We start from the raw sequence: 15,634 nt of genomic DNA on the forward strand, positions 1-15,634 counted from the left end.
GTCAGTCACTCACATTTACCTGGCTCTCTACCTGCCTCTCCCACCTGGGTAGGCAAGTTGATAGGTGCCTAGCTGGTGTTTCCAAGGTCTTTAAAGCCAGATCCCTAATGAACATCATACTCATGACTCCTGGAATGGCTCTGCCTGGTCAAAAAGCTAGTGCCTGGCATCACCCTTTAACATTCCAGGAAATGCCAAGGGGTTAAAACAAGCATTCTAACACTAACAGAAAAGCTCACATACCTACAATGCTCTAAAATGACCAAAATCTGGAGTGGCTGTCACTTCCCCACTGGGACCAAGGGGGATGGTGCGCTATGGCCACATCAATGCCAGCTAAGACCTAAATACTCACGGAGCTGAGCACTCTGTCCAGAGGACTTTAAAAGGAGCTTTAGCTCAAACAGCACCAGGGCCACATGGACAGCATGGCAGCGTAGCCGCTCCATGCGGAAGAGGAAGGCAATGGCAGCTTCAAACTGTGCAGTCAGGAACAGCACTTGAAAGTAGAGGAAGGGCTGCTGGTTTACCGTGAAGTGGGACTCGCCTGCAGGAGAGGAGGTAAAACAAACACACTCAGGACGCTGCCACCACTGAGTCACCCTGCGTATCTACTGGAAAGGAGCAGCCGCATGACCCTAAAGTAACTGAAGGGATACTGGGCACAGGAAACTCCATGAAATACCACCCGAAACCAGGCACGGTGGTGCAGGCTTCTAATAATTTCAGCCACAGCAACAGAAAGACAGAGACAGGTAGATCTCTGTGGACTCAAGGCCATTCTGACCTACAAACTTGAGTTCTGTAACAGAGAGAGAGGCCTTGGCTTAAAACAACAACAACAACAACAACAAAAAGACCCAGCTCCTCTCTAGGCCTCACTCATGGTTGGCAAGAAGGGTCCTGTTATAAAAACCTAAGCTGTGTGCATTAGAGGAGAGCAACGGCTCAAGATGCTGAACTGACAGTTGTCTTCAATATACATGGAGACAGAAAATGCAAAGCGCATGTACAGTCGGCTTCACAGAAGCCTGAGCTCAGCAACAGCAGCTGCAGTCACTGACCCTATACTTCCTAGAACTGTTCAACAATGAGGAGGTCAAAGGGAAAAGCTACTCCTCTCCTTTGTAATCAGGTGTGACCACTAGCAAGACCTACAAGGAAGCAACTAAGGCCTCATTCACATCTCTCCCAAGCAAGAACTAGAAAAAATGTTTATGGTCTATGACTATGAAGTCACAGCTTTCTATTTCCTTTTGGCGGGGCCAGAGAAACTCAAGGTCTCTGGAATGTCAGGCAAGTGCTGCAGTACTGAGCTACAGCCCCAGACGCTTTTATTCTTATTCTGAGACAAAAATTTTACTGTTTCCCAGGTTGGCCTTGAACTCAGGATGCTCCTGCTTCAGTCTCTCAAGTATCCAAGTGATGCATATTTCTTAACGCATAACGGTCTGTACCTGATTGAAAATGGTAAGCCATATCCCCCCAAAGGAGATGGTGACTGTCCAGGATCTTACCATAGTCTTCTAGCAGCTGCTTCTGGAACTGTGAGAGAGTGAGCCTGTCTTGTGGTGAGCTGGTGCCGTCATCATCAAAACACACCTGGTTCAACTAAATGTCCAAAGGAAACAAGCACACTGGTACAGACTACACCCTCACCACACGCACCACCACCCTTGATGCTGTGAGCTGGGGCTACATGACACACTGTGGTTCTTGGGGCTGGGTTGTATTTTAGTAGAGCATGACTGATGCTCTAAATTCCATTCCTAGCAATGCAAAGGGAAAGGGAAGTGGGGGAAGAGGAGGGAAGGAAAGAAGAAAAAGAAAGCTAACTGTGTAGTTATTAGTTAGGAATTACACAATAAAAAAAAAAGGCGGATTTGATACAAAATCCACTGTCCCTGTCCTGAGTACTATACAGACTTCATGCATCACGAGCATTGAGCATGGAGGACTTGAGCAGCCAAAGGACACTGTGCCTACTTTTAACCATAGGTAGTCCTCAGTCTTGTCTGCTACTTCACTCTGATTGTCGGTGATATCGCATCTCCCAATAATACAGTACACAGCTCTCTTGTAGGGGTCTGTGTTGTTCCTGAGGGCTCTGCGGTAGTGAAGTCGGAGTTTGTTTTCCGTAGCTGGAGACAATCTGAAGACGCAGAGAGAGACACAGACTCAGCAAAGATCCTCAAAGGTGAAGTGCAAGCATGCCCAGAACAGTCTGGAAGCTCTCCATCATCCTGAGCATAGGGCCTCTCTGCTCACCCACCACTCTCACCTGACTTCTAATTGCTAGCACCACATCCTTTCACCCATCGGCCTTCTACAGGCCTAAGACCTCATTAGGGAGACTGGGGATGCTAGGGATCAATATTCCCTCCAACATCCCTCAAGCAGGTCCTTCCCTAAATGTCTTGCTGTTGAAGTTTATCTGCATGCACATGTGTGTGCAGTAGAGAGCAGAGGGCAGAGGTCAATCTCTCATGCCACTCTTCAGGTGGTGGTTTTTGATATAGTATCCGTTTCTGTTCTGGAGCTTGCCAATTAGGTCATTGCCAGAGCCCCAGAAAGCCTTCTTTCTTCACTTCACCGGTGCTGAGATCACAAGCTAGTGCTACCATGCTTAACAAGGGTTCTGCGATTGCACTGCAAGCACTTTTACCTACTGAGGTTACTCTCCAACTTCATCCTTCAACTGTCTTAACCTTGGGCCTCCACACCCCCTTATTCACATGGGCTCACCTCCCAAATAGTAGACCTGTACCCCAATCTTTGGCTCAGTTGGGTGCTAATGCTGCCTCTACCCCAGTGGTGACCAAACCCTGGGCTCTGTGCATGCTGGGCAGGCAGATGCTCCACTTCTGAGCTCATCTTCAGCCCTAAACCTACTTTAAACTATATAAGCAAATCAGAGGCTTAGGATCTGAGACAACTTCTTAAAGTGGCAGTATTAGCCCTTGAGTATTGGCTTCCCACAGGAACCACTGCAGTGAGCGTCACATTTCCTCTGTACATGTGCATATATACAAACTGGGTTTGGACATGAACGTGTGTCCAATTACGTAAGCACAACCAACTGCTGCTTACCAGTCCCTTAGTTCAGGAATGCTTCTCGAGGCTGTGGTCATTATCTCAATGCTAACTTCAGACTGATGAAATTCTGGCTCTAACTTGAGTCATAAAGCATACAGCATATAGCATACACATCCACATGGACTGAACAAAGAATATTTGTATTTAACAAAGTAACTAACACTAAAAGTCTCATTTTATTTCCGTTATTATTTAGTTAGTTTTCTGGAGACAAAACATCTTGAACTCACAACCTGATGTCTCAGATTCCTGTCTGCTGGAATTATAGGCACACACCAACACTCTTGGACAAAAAGTTATTTTTATGAAGCAATCAATCTTAACCTAGAGTCTGTTCCACGCAGTCCTCCACTGACAGGAAACTCACTAAATGCAGTCTATATCTGCAGCAAAGCACAGTGCTCATGGTACCTTCTATCCTTGCTGTTCATGTATTCCTGGAACCAAGTTTTAAATTCCCCAAGCTGGTGCTGGGCTCGACTGACGACTTGTGATGCGGCAAGCAGGTCTCCACAGCGCATGCAGTAATAAATTAATGCCCAGACAGGATGGCCTTCTACCTCTCCATCCTACAAGACAAAAGCACAGTCAAACAAAAGCTAACAAACACTTTGTGATGTGAGACACCCAGCTAAGGTACGCAGTTCCCACCATAACCCCATGGGCTAAGAGCCACTGATTGTATCCTATTCCCTGTGTTTCTAAAACACATTGGGCTGTCCAGGGAAAACTGGGAGTGGCAGTGTACTATGGATCTGGAGGTACTGTGATGCCAACAGAGCCCACCTATGCTTTTTCTCCTAGCCAGCAACAATGGGATCACCTTCTTTGATTTTGACAAAATAAAGGCTAAAGATGTCACTGACTAATGAGGGCAACTCATCCACTTGAGCTTATAAAACTGAACATGCCTTATCCCTCCAAATATTTAACTGTCTGGATATCAAGAGCTGCGAGGTGACTGTCTTCCCCTCCCAACAATGTGACCACCCACCCACTTTTCCCTTGTCCGTGGAGCAGGCCTGGCCTTGTACTGTTGGTCATCAGTTCTTCCCCTTCTGTAGCAGAAGCTTCATAGACTTCCATCATGTGCCCTCTTCAACACGTTTAAGCTATGCAAGGCCACACACTCAGCTTTGGGACTCAATGCCTTCCTTTACCAGCTAATTCAAAGCTTGCTAAGCCCTGCCACATGCCTACCACTCCAGATACTCTGCTTTCTCTGTTGTTTGTCCACACTGTTCTCCCCACCTGGAACAGCCTTCCAGAGTCCCACTGAGGGTGAACCCCTGCTCTTTAAGAGTTAAGTATGACCTTTTATGAAGCTGGCATCTTTAGGCACAAAGCTCTAGCTTAGCTTGTACATTCTATCAGACACTGTAAAATAACCCCCGTCTGCAAGGCAAGCAGGCAGAGGGACTAAATCACACCCAATGCCACTCTTCCAGCTGGTTTGCTTTAAACTTCTGACATATTCCTCACTTTGTGTCCTACACCCACATGTAAGTGTCAGAGAGCCCTTATAGCTTAACTTTTAAAACTCATCTGAGACATGGTGTTGGCACATCTCCTGCCTCTACTCAGGATTTTTGCATGACTGTTTTGAAAGGGCCCATGAAACAGCACCACCCAGCCTCTTTACCACACAGAACTCCCTTCAACTAAGAATGCTTAAGATCAACGAGTGGCTCTGGCCCTGCAGAGGTTTCTAGTACCTGAAGTCCTGGTGAAGGAGCTGGCAGTTTAATGTTTAGAAAACTCCGAACCAGCTGGTAAGTCCCAGGCACACCGCCCAGCTGTGCCTGATGCAGATTTCCGAAGACAGTCACAAGGGTGTAATTCTTATAACTAGAAACATTTTCAAAAGAAAAAATTGGCCAAGGCTGACAACATGTACTACACACATCCATCTCCATGTTCAGAACACATGACTCTGAGTTCTACAGGCAAGGGCTGACTTTAAATTTCATACAGAAAAGGAAACACCTATGCAATGAAGCAAATTCCATTCTTATCATTGTATAGATTTTTACCCCAGATAATTCCTAGGGGAATACAGCTGAGGATTTCAAATACTTCAAGAGTGAAGCCTACTGCTCTAATGGGTTTGCTTTTGAAAAACAAAACTTCTTATTTTAAAGAATTTGAAATCAATTCCATAAAAAGTCAGAATTGTTAAGTAAATTCCATCCTACCCTTTACCTAGATTACCAGGTTCTGACATTTGTATGCATTTCCTAGCTCTACCCTTCCTATCCCACACCCAAACACACATAGGAACATGATTCTGTTTATTCCCAGAAGCATTTACAAATGTTATTAGAAGGTAAGTACGTTACCTCACCTACCAACATTTCAGCCATGTACCTCCTAAGAGCCAGGATATTTTCCTACCTAACCCAAATGCCATTATGACACCCAGAAATTGAGTATTAACAAACTACTATCTAAAGCACAAGCCACTGTCAAATTTTATAATAATGGATTTGACCTGATTCCTATGCTTATATTCACAATTCACCTGACCCCAGTTCTGTGTTTGAGACAGGGTCTTACTCTGTGGTCCTGGCAGTTCTGAAACTGAAGGTGTGGGGGGAGGGGGACGGGGATACTTTGTATTTATAGTGATCCTTCTGCCTCAAGTGCTAGAACTACAGACATGAACTACAGCATCCAATAGATTGTTTTCCTTCTAAATCCCAGACTCAAATTATAAAATCCAAGGCTCTTGCTTAAGTGGCACCCACTTTCACTCCTCTTTAGTCCAGGGAGTTCTCCCACCTTCTGTCTTTCATGATACCCACCTCTTTAGAGAACCGAGAAAAGTTGTCTGACAGAATGCCTCACAAGCTACATCATTTCTATGTGACTCGGCTCAGACTTAAGATTTTGTCACCCAGTAACTAAGTCTTTGTACACAATGACAGTCTTACAATGAGAGTCTGCCACTGGCAGCTACTACATATCTCTTGGCTACCAAGCACTGACCAGATCTTTCTAACAGTGTACTATAACCTAAGACTCTTCTCTTAGTACTCAAGAAAAAACCTGTGTCTGTGTGGCTACTCTGTTCTCTGTCAATGTTTTATCTTACCTAATACTGTTAGCTCCCAGTGGCAATCTATGCTAAACCATTATTACAGTGGGGACTACAGAATGCTATCAATTCCCGCGTCATTTCCCTACTTTGTACCATGCCTCTTTATAAGTGTTTCTACTCCATTATTAGTCCACACTATAATCAGAACTTTAAAAACATGTTCTGACTGCCTCAAAAGGTCAGGTAACTCATGAGCACAAAGATGTGCAATGTCCAGTTAGATGCTGTGAGCCAGTGGGGTGAGAGAGGGGGAAAGACGGGGAATAAACCCAAAGACCAATTTCAGAGAACAAATTGTAAAATTTGATGCATTAGTATTAATGGTGTTCAAGAATTAAAAGTGAACTATGCAAAATTATGTATCATATGTATCTAGATCATAACTGTACAAAAAATAAAACTAAATACTCATGACTAAAGGAGGAGGAGGACGCTATGAGGAGGCAAAAGGAGTCTCTGGGTGTGAGGGATGGGGACCTCTCTTCTGCAGGTCTTCTTTTCAGCATTTTCCAAAGTTTCCATAAAAAGCATGTATAATGGAAAAGAAGCACAAGGTAGTTTATAAATGCATTCTCCCCACCACTGCAAGTATTTAAACACACAAGATGAAAGGACAGAGTTCTATGTAGTAGCCAGAGCAAATAGATGCCCACTACTACCTCTTCCAACTTGTAATAAGACATGTGTGCTGACAAGATCCTAAATTAAAGAATTCTAAACTCTTGAGAACCAAGACAAATATATCCTATCTCAAGCCATGGAACATGGAAGGGACAGACCGAGCCTATATTTTCTCAACACTTTTGGCCTGATATCTAAAAACCTATTTGGAACCAGGTCTACTTTACCATCTGGTGGATTATGTAACCTGAAACGTTGCTGTATACTGTCAGCAGAAAGGCACCTGCAGAACTGTATCCCTGAGATTGCTATTCTAAATAGGTAATAAGGAAGCATTCAAAAGGATGCTGTAGAGAGTAATGCTACTCAAGAGATGGAGAAAAGGCTTTAGTAACTGGACAGGGGCTTCTAGAGAGCTCTAAAAGTCCAGCTAGAGAATGGGCAATGAAAGAATAACTCAAGTCCGGGCTGAAGAAATGGATTAGCTGTTAAGAGAACTCACTGCTCTTAAGGAGGACCTGGGCTGGGTTCCTGGCACCCACATGGTTGCTCACAACTGTCTGTAACTCCATACGGTTACAATCTCATTGTACCAACCTCACTGGCACCAGACATACACATGGTGTACATACGTACTTTCAGGAAGAACACCCATACACATAAAATAAATACATTTAAAAAGTTAAAACCTGCGTAGAATAAATAATAAACTGGAATGCATAAACAATAGAACACAGCCTGGTAGCTGAAACACCAGTTTAATGATTAGGTTTAACAGAAAAAGCATTTAATTTTTAATTCCTTAAGATTTTTATATTGTATAAGATTATCTGGCTTATAGTCTTGTAACTAAAAATGAACAAATATTACTTTATTAGGGTCCTTATACTTGACAGTCAATAGAGTCAAACTTCCATCACAAAAGCTTAGCCAGTGGGGCTGGAGAGATGGCTGATCAGCTGAGAGCACTGACTGCTGCTCTTCCAGAGGACGTGAGGTTCAGTTCCAGCACCCACACGGCGGCTCACAGTGTCTCCTAGGGGGTCCAACACCCTCGTCTGGCCTCCATGGACACCATACTCTTTTTTTTTTTTTTGGTTTTTCGAGACAGGGTTTCTCTGTGTAGTCCTGGCTGATCCTGGAACTCACTCTGTAAGACCAGGCTGGCCTCGAACTCAGAAATCCACCTGCCTCTGCCTCCCGAGTGCTGGGATTAAAGGCGTGCGCCACCACGCCCGGCTGACACCATACTCTTGTGGTACACAGGCATACATGCAGGCAAAACTAACCATAAAAATAGAAATGTAAACTAAAGTGAAAACAGTCTAGCCAAAGTCTAAAGAATTATTTATAAAACCTTTACACAGAGAGGTTAGAGAAAGTAAACAACAACCCCTTTTGACAGATCTAGATTTCTAGTAACAGGAATGGAGACTAGTGAGGGTGTGCATTTCATGTCACTAAGGTGTACTTAGTGTGATATTTGATATGAAAACCAGTTCCCTGCAGCATCAAGTCTGACTTCCCTCAGGGATCTTCCTAATCAAGTATTATTTTGTTGACAAAGCAACCACACTGCAAGGCTGCTGGCATTTGAGACTCTGGCTAAGGCTGCAATTCAGCTAGTATACTCAGCTAAGCTTTCTCCTCTCAGGCCAGCGGGGTGACACCCAGCACCCTGTCTCTAGAGTCTATTGCACACTCCTGACCACCCCTGCTGGGATTCCACAGACTGTCACAAAGACAATGGATGGTGCTGGCCCTAGTAATGAAGTGGACAATAGGGTATGATGAACCAGCTACGAACCAACTCTGATTAGTGAGGAGGTGGAAGAAAGCCCAGGCACAAAGTGCTGGCCTCGGCAGCTATGCAGGGCCCTGACTCAGGGGTTAACTGGGTAGGGCCAAGGAGAGTAAAGTTACAGGGGCCTTGCTAAGGTTTCCAAGTCATTTATTGCAAGAGTGAGTTAAAAAGCTGTAAGAAAACAAAGGAACTTGAGGAGTGAATGAACCATATTAGGAAATCAGAATTATAACCCAAGTCATTATGATCTAATCAACATGTCTCTATGTTAAATTATGGAAAGCAGAGAAATAAGAGAGATGTGAACAGTGCTTTCCCTCACCACCCTTTCCATGTATGATTTTATCAACTGCAGAAACAGTCTGAGTAGATAAGTGTTCTGACAACAGAATTAGCTCAGCTCCAGTCAGTTTAAAGTACTCCAGTTATAACACGCTCAGTCCCAGAACTACGTAAGGCCAAGTAACACGTGACTTTAGGGAAGGTGAAAGCCTGCCCTGACCAGACACAGACATACTGAGAGACAGAGAGAGGGGTGGAGGAGGGAGGGAGGGGGAGAGAGAGAGAGAAAGAGAGAGAGAGAGAGAGAGAGAGAGAGTGCGAGAGAGTGAGCTTCCTTACCTCTGCTCAAGATATCCCAAGGCCTGCTTGACAAAGTCCATACGCACTTCCACACTGCTCCGGCTCTTCAGGGCGTCAGTTGCTGGTGTCAGCACCACATCTGTCATTTGTTTTACCATGGTCCACATGTCAGAAATGCTCTGCATGTAAATGAGGTTGTGTATGACAACGATGTACAGGGGAGGAGTTACCTGGCTATGACTGCACTGGCAGGCAGAATGAGGAAGGGTTGAGGTTTTATGTCTGAGATGCCCCTGGCTCAAATTCAGTGCAGAAGATGGGTCTCTGCCTTGCCAATCCTAAGAGCTCTGATCACTGATGAGTATACCCCTGCCCTGCTTGGAGCTGGCTTTCAGACCTATTACCATGCCAGGCCTGACAGAGCACCTCCATCATTATAGGCACATGAAAGTAAGAAGAGCTCAACCTTAGTGGCTCACCCGTTAAGAGGGAGTGAATGCACTTTTAATTAATTACCCAGAGCTCTAGGAACTAAACATAAGTCCTTACAAGGTTATTTAAGTTGCTTAGGGCTTAAAATAAGAGTTTAACCTAAATAACAGGGTTCTGTCCTCCCAGAGGCTCTCTGGGCTGCCACCGTAGCCCACTTTATCAGTAAATGCCACGGCCTCCTGCTCTCCCTCCCACCCCACCTCAAGAGCGCCTCCAGGAAAGAGGGTTTTCTTTGTGTTCCTCTCCCCAGGCTCTGAATTTCTCCTTCAAAACCTGTTTTCTGGCCCCTTGGCAACACTCTAAAGATAGAAGCAGAGAAATGCACTGCAGTGGGGAAAAGTTGGTTCTCCTGGCGCCTCTCTCAACAGTGAAAGCTGCAGAATGAATACTAAGCAAATGTGACTAGTGAAGTCTCACTTTTGTCTTAAATCTGTACTGCTTTTTATTTTACTACTGGGGGGGGGGGCGGAGTACAATTCTGAAAAACAAGCCCGTGTATGAGTGCGTCTGCCCCTGTACTGGCCTTCCCTTCCTTCTGCCTTCCCTCCAGCACCTTCTAATGCATCCACCGCTACCCACCCCTGCTGCTCTTCCTAAAGGAGAAAGCTGGCCAGGGAAGCAAGAGGGTGAGGATAATAAAAATCGGGGAAGGGATTCAAAAAGAAAAGGGGTAAGTTAAGTTCAAGGAGACAGCACAGACTCTGCCCAAAGAGCTGATACCTGAGGAGAGAAAATGGTCAAGAAGCCAATCAGAGCTCAGGACCTCTGACCGCGGACTAATCCCAGCCAGAACTTTTGAGGATGTATTTTTAAAAAGCCACCACAAAAACAATCACTCCAATTTATATAAAATGTTGGAAAAAGAATGCTAACTCTTAAAACAGTCTCTCTTAGCATACTGCAGCCTAGTCAGTAAGGCGCTGACGCCATCTGAACATGGAACGTGGGTTTCTCCCCAGGTTGGGTCTAGGCACTACCTTGTCATCCAGCTCTGCGACGGAGGCACACAGGTCCACCAGGTTAGGCTGCAGGTGTCCACTCACAATCTTCTCATTATAGATATAGATCTGAAAGAAGGAAACAAAAGTAACCAGCATGAGATACTCTCACTTCCTTAGAGATCAGAAGCCATTCTGAAGCCAGCAAGAGGCAGTAGAGGCATATGCTAGCCTTCCCTTCCTCAGAGTGCCTAATCGTCCATAAGGCTAGGTCTCCACCTGTGGCCAGCACCTTACAAACACCTGAAAAACATGGTGCGAGATAGTACAGAGGCCAGGAGCAAAAGGGAAGACGGCACACTATAGAAGCACGGGCAGGCTCTGATAAATCCAGGTCAGAGGACTGAATGGTCCCAGGGCCATGGCTCACGGACTCGGGGAGAGCACAGCTGTCTTCTCCTTTGTCAGGGCAGTGTTTGCTACAGAGTTGAAATATTACCCTTAGAAAGCATCTCTGGGCCCGGCCTGAGAACTCAGTATTGCCGCCAGGCCTGACAACCTGAGTTAAATCTCTGAGACCCACATGGTAGTAGAAGGAAAGCTGATTCCCACGGGCTGTCCTCTGACCACTGCCCCACAGTGAATAAAAAAGTACATAAACGTAAGAGAAAGAATCTCTGCTCTTCAGGTAAAATCTCTCTCAAGAAAGAAACAAAAAAAACCAACAAAACCCACCCAAAAACCACAATGATGATTTGATGTCATGCTTAAGGTGTAAGATGATAACATTTTACTTTGGATTTGACTTATAAAATACTGAAATAATTGTGGTTACAAACTAAGTTCTCCTCTTATGGAAGACCTTCTTTTACATCTTGAAGTCCCTGTTCTGGTGAGAAGAGGACTGAACTAAAGGCAAATCGTGACCCATGGAACCTCAGCCTCCTCTACTGTAAATGGAGGATGCTGGTGTCACTTTAGCTTCCAGGGCTGTCATACAGATTTAGCAGGTTCGGAACCATAAGCAGCACTTATTCGCTCAATGAGCGTGACCTAGGAGCCTCCCTTTGGAAGGCTGTATTCTACAGAGTACACACACATTCACTATCTGCGGGAGAGACCCACCTACTGGACCCTAGTGCTACAGACTTTAGCTTTTCAGATGAAGAAGCTACACTGTTTCTCCATGAACATGTAATTTTGTTGGGTCTGAGCTTGTGGTAGCTACAGCAACCAAGGGGCTCAGTCAGGATGCTGATGACATACAGGATGTTGATATGGAGTGAGTATATGAAAGAGGGTGAGTGTTCTAAAACTGGAGAAGGAAATGAAGTCTAGTGGTGAAATATGGAGTGAAAGGAAGGAGCTGTTGTCTCTGGAGGACGAGGCGGGCTTCAGCTGCCTGGAGTTTGAAGCAGCAATGTCTGATGGAAGAGACTTTAACCCTAAATCTGCTACCATCCTGTGAGTATATTCTCTGGTTCTACTATCACTTAACATGAATATACATTTACACTAAGAAAGCATTTAGGATATTTATCTCAAGAAGTGTTAATCAAGAGATCTGATATGTGCTAGTTAATGTAGAACTCCATTAATTAACTAGTTGCTGAGTCCTCTATTACAGAGCACAAGGTCTAAGCTCCTCATAGGCCATGCTCACTTTTGTAGTTGCCATCTGTTTCTACCCCTAACTCTCGCACTCCAGGGTAGCAGGGGGAGGAATACATCCTCGTGTCTCTCAGGGTCATGACTAAATGATGCAGATCTGGAGACTCTGTGGAGGAAAGCAGCAACTACAGTAAAACATGGGCTTCCTTGAGTTGCCTTCCTTTATTCCAAGCGTCAGCCCCAGGTAAGTCCTGCGCACAGCTTGATCTTGATCTGTGCTTACTGGTGAAGGCCCATGATCAGCAACCAGGAGCTCCACCCCGACACAGCAGGAGCATCTTGCCTTCACTGCAGTGCTATGCAGTGTCAGCACACTGCTTACCAAGGCACACAGCCTTTTGACAGTCCCACTCAATAAGGGTAAAAGGATCTGACCATATCCTTAGCCAGCCAAGTAAGTAATTCAGTTACTACAGAACCCCATTAGCTTCATTCTCTAGGAAGCTACTGCCAACAATGCCAAAAGAAACACCTGGTCAGTAGAGAGAGCAAATTTCAATTTCCCTGCACTATCTGAGTCATGAGATTAACCCATTTAACAGAATAGAGAACAGTTGCATTCATGGTGAAATATTAACTAATCCCATGAACAAGAAGCCCCCGTGCTTTCAGGTCTGACTCTGCTGTGAAATCACTACTCCTGTGACTCTCTAAGGATCATAGCATTCCTTCTCCAGGGTGAAATGTTCCTAAAAGGAATACTCACCTGCCGGGCATAGGCCATCTCAATGCTATCCAGAGAGCTTCGCCCAGGGGGATTCACATCACCGATGTAACTCGGCTATAAATAAAGACACAGCGGCATCAGTTAAGAACAGTACTCGATTGCATAAACACATCCATGCCTGTAACCTGAACAGGAGCAACAGAGAACAGCAGCAAGGCTCTGCTACAAGGACACAGGTTCAGCTATCCTCTAACAGCCCCAGGAAATAGTTTCCAGTACTAAAAACCTAATTTTAAAAATTATGCATTTAAAGAGTACTTGATTGCAGTCTCTGAATTTCCATTTAAATGACTTTTGCCTAATGCTCCTGTTTTCAAAAGCACCTCTCCTTCAGCTGCCCTTGGCCAAGCCACAATTTTACCACACATAAAGTCAATTATCCATCGACAGGAGGTGTGTGCACCGTAACTCCTGAATAGAAGCGGCTGGCAAACATTCAGCTGGAATTCCACAGTCAGAGCTGCCTAAGAACTAGGAACATGGACGCACAGCACGCTGCATGGGAGAATGTTCCCTACACCTCCGACCTCCAACCAGGTCTGGAAAACATGTAGTCTTTAGATCAAGCCATGTTGGCTATGACAAGACAGGGCACAATAAAGGAATGCATAACAGGGCCAGGGAACCAGAGACCAGAAAGGCAAGGAAGCCAGGCAAACAAGGCTAGAGAAGGGCTCACTGGGAGCCTGGAGGTATGTAAAGAGAGAGCAGTGAGTGAGCAGTGTGAGCCCCTAACACGCTCTCTCTCTCTCTCACACACACACACATACACACACACACACACACAAACACAGAGAGAGAGAGAGAGAGAGAGAGAGAGAGAGAGAGAAGGAATGGGCTTCTCAGAGTAGAGAGCATTCAGAAAATAGCCATTCTGGGATAGGCATGTATGTAACAGAAGGGAGTGGCACACTTTCATTTTAGCACCCATGATTGTACAAAGTGTATGCAGAGGTGTGTAAAACTTTACCAAGGAGAGTGTGCACTCTAGACAGGAGAGAAAGAACTATAATAGCGCTCGCACAAAACAAGTCTAGGGTGAAAACTAAATCCAGTGATACCACAGAGGGAGAGAGAGATGAGTCTCTACATAGAATGTTTTGCCTTCATGAACACAAAGAGGAATTAAACTGATTAATTTAGAAAATTTTGTTATAAAAGCCCAGTACTGTTTAATTAGGAACAACAACAAACAAACAAACACCGGGACCAAGGAAACCAACACATACTTACCTACATGGACCACCACCACCACCACCAAAACCAAAACCTCTAATGTGAGTAAAACACGGGACAAAGCAAAACTTAAAACCTCAAATACACAATGATGCAGCTTATACAGTTGACAAGAAAACAATATGGCACAAACATACAATATCCATACAGAGAAGTTCCCTAGCAGGGAACCAGAAGGATAGACAGAGGTTGTCTGGACGGTGTGAGTGCATAAGAGCTCACCATGTGAGGAACTTTCTGTGGTGCATCACAGAAGGAAAATGAAGGGCCTGTTGAGCAGTTTTGAACTTCTTTTGCAAAGAGCAGCAGGGCACTTTCTGTGCTTGGAATTCTACTCCAACCCCAATATATGAACTCGGCCATCCCTTAGGAACCAGACAGGGAGCACAGTACACAACTGAGAAGCATCTGGGGTGAGGCCGTCAAATCCACACTGTCAGTCTATATTTTACCAACCAATCACATCATTCATTTAAGACATGTCATACATGCCACTATAAGCTGGAAAGAATAAAAATGCTGCCAAACTACAACCCATAACTGAGTAAGATGCTGTGATTTCAGAGATGCTAAAATATGGGAAAGCTGTATGATTGACACTTGAAATATGGTATTAAGTATCTTATCAAAATTAGTGGCTGCTCAATATTCATGAGTTTCACACAGCACAGAGCAGAGCAGCAGCCGTGTCATCTGTCAGGAAGCCTCAGCTCAGCTTCTCCAGCAAGTCTGTTGCTTGCTGAGTCATTTTCCAGACAACTCGCCTGGGGAGACGCCCAGTGGCCATAGCCAAAATTCAACCCACCTACGTTAAATCCACCCTTAAATACTGCTTTTTATTTTTTAATAAAGTGTGTCTCAGAAAGAGAGCATATGTATATTTGTACATATGTACATATGTATGCATACATCAACAGATGAATACATGTATACATGTGTTCGGTTGAATCCTCCTCTACCTTTCCATGGTTTACAGGGTTCAAGTTCAGGCCGTGAGGCTTTCATGGCAAGCACTTTTACCCACTGAGCCATATCACCAGCCCCAAATATAGTTTAAATGTAGGTTAAAATATATCTAGGAATTCCCACACTGCTCAACTCCATCTTGCCATGCAAGCCAGACACTGGAGTCCTTCCTTACACTCACCAGATAGAAGAACTGGGCCACAGGAATCCATAGCAGGGCAACAGCCTCAAGAAATGGTGTGTTAAAGCACACTATTTTTATCTAGGCAACACTTGAAAAGTTAACAATCTTTCAATTCCTACCGTCCTTTAAAAGTTGTTTCCCTTTCTTCAATGGCATCCTAAAGATACTAATTTTCCAAATAACTTTGTGCTATTAAGTGCCACTTCCTTTATTAATT

At 44.7% G+C, this 15,634-nt stretch overlaps 1 protein-coding gene across 3 annotated transcripts in view; it reads right to left on the bottom strand.

The window, feature by feature from the left end:
• The window catches only part of Nup93 (nucleoporin 93), a 110,065-nt gene that overhangs the window by 9,256 nt on the left and 85,175 nt on the right, over positions 1–15,634 (bottom strand). For all 3 annotated transcript variants that reach the window (XM_021169822.3, XM_029480656.2, XM_029480655.2), the window contains 8 exons: positions 13,011–13,085; positions 10,673–10,762; positions 9,243–9,382; positions 4,812–4,944; positions 3,508–3,665; positions 1,987–2,152; positions 1,518–1,611; positions 356–547 (listed from right to left, as the gene is read on the bottom strand). In XM_021169822.3, the coding sequence (XP_021025481.1) occupies positions 356–547; positions 1,518–1,611; positions 1,987–2,152; positions 3,508–3,665; positions 4,812–4,944; positions 9,243–9,382; positions 10,673–10,762; positions 13,011–13,085 (1,048 nt within the window). The remainder of the gene's footprint in view (positions 1–355; positions 548–1,517; positions 1,612–1,986; positions 2,153–3,507; positions 3,666–4,811; positions 4,945–9,242; positions 9,383–10,672; positions 10,763–13,010; positions 13,086–15,634) is intronic.

This window comes from Mus caroli, unplaced genomic scaffold, assembly GCF_978045245.1.
Source record: "Mus caroli unplaced genomic scaffold, Mus_caroli_1 scaffold_10, whole genome shotgun sequence".
In the NCBI taxonomy this organism is placed as follows: domain Eukaryota; kingdom Metazoa; phylum Chordata; class Mammalia; order Rodentia; family Muridae; genus Mus; species Mus caroli.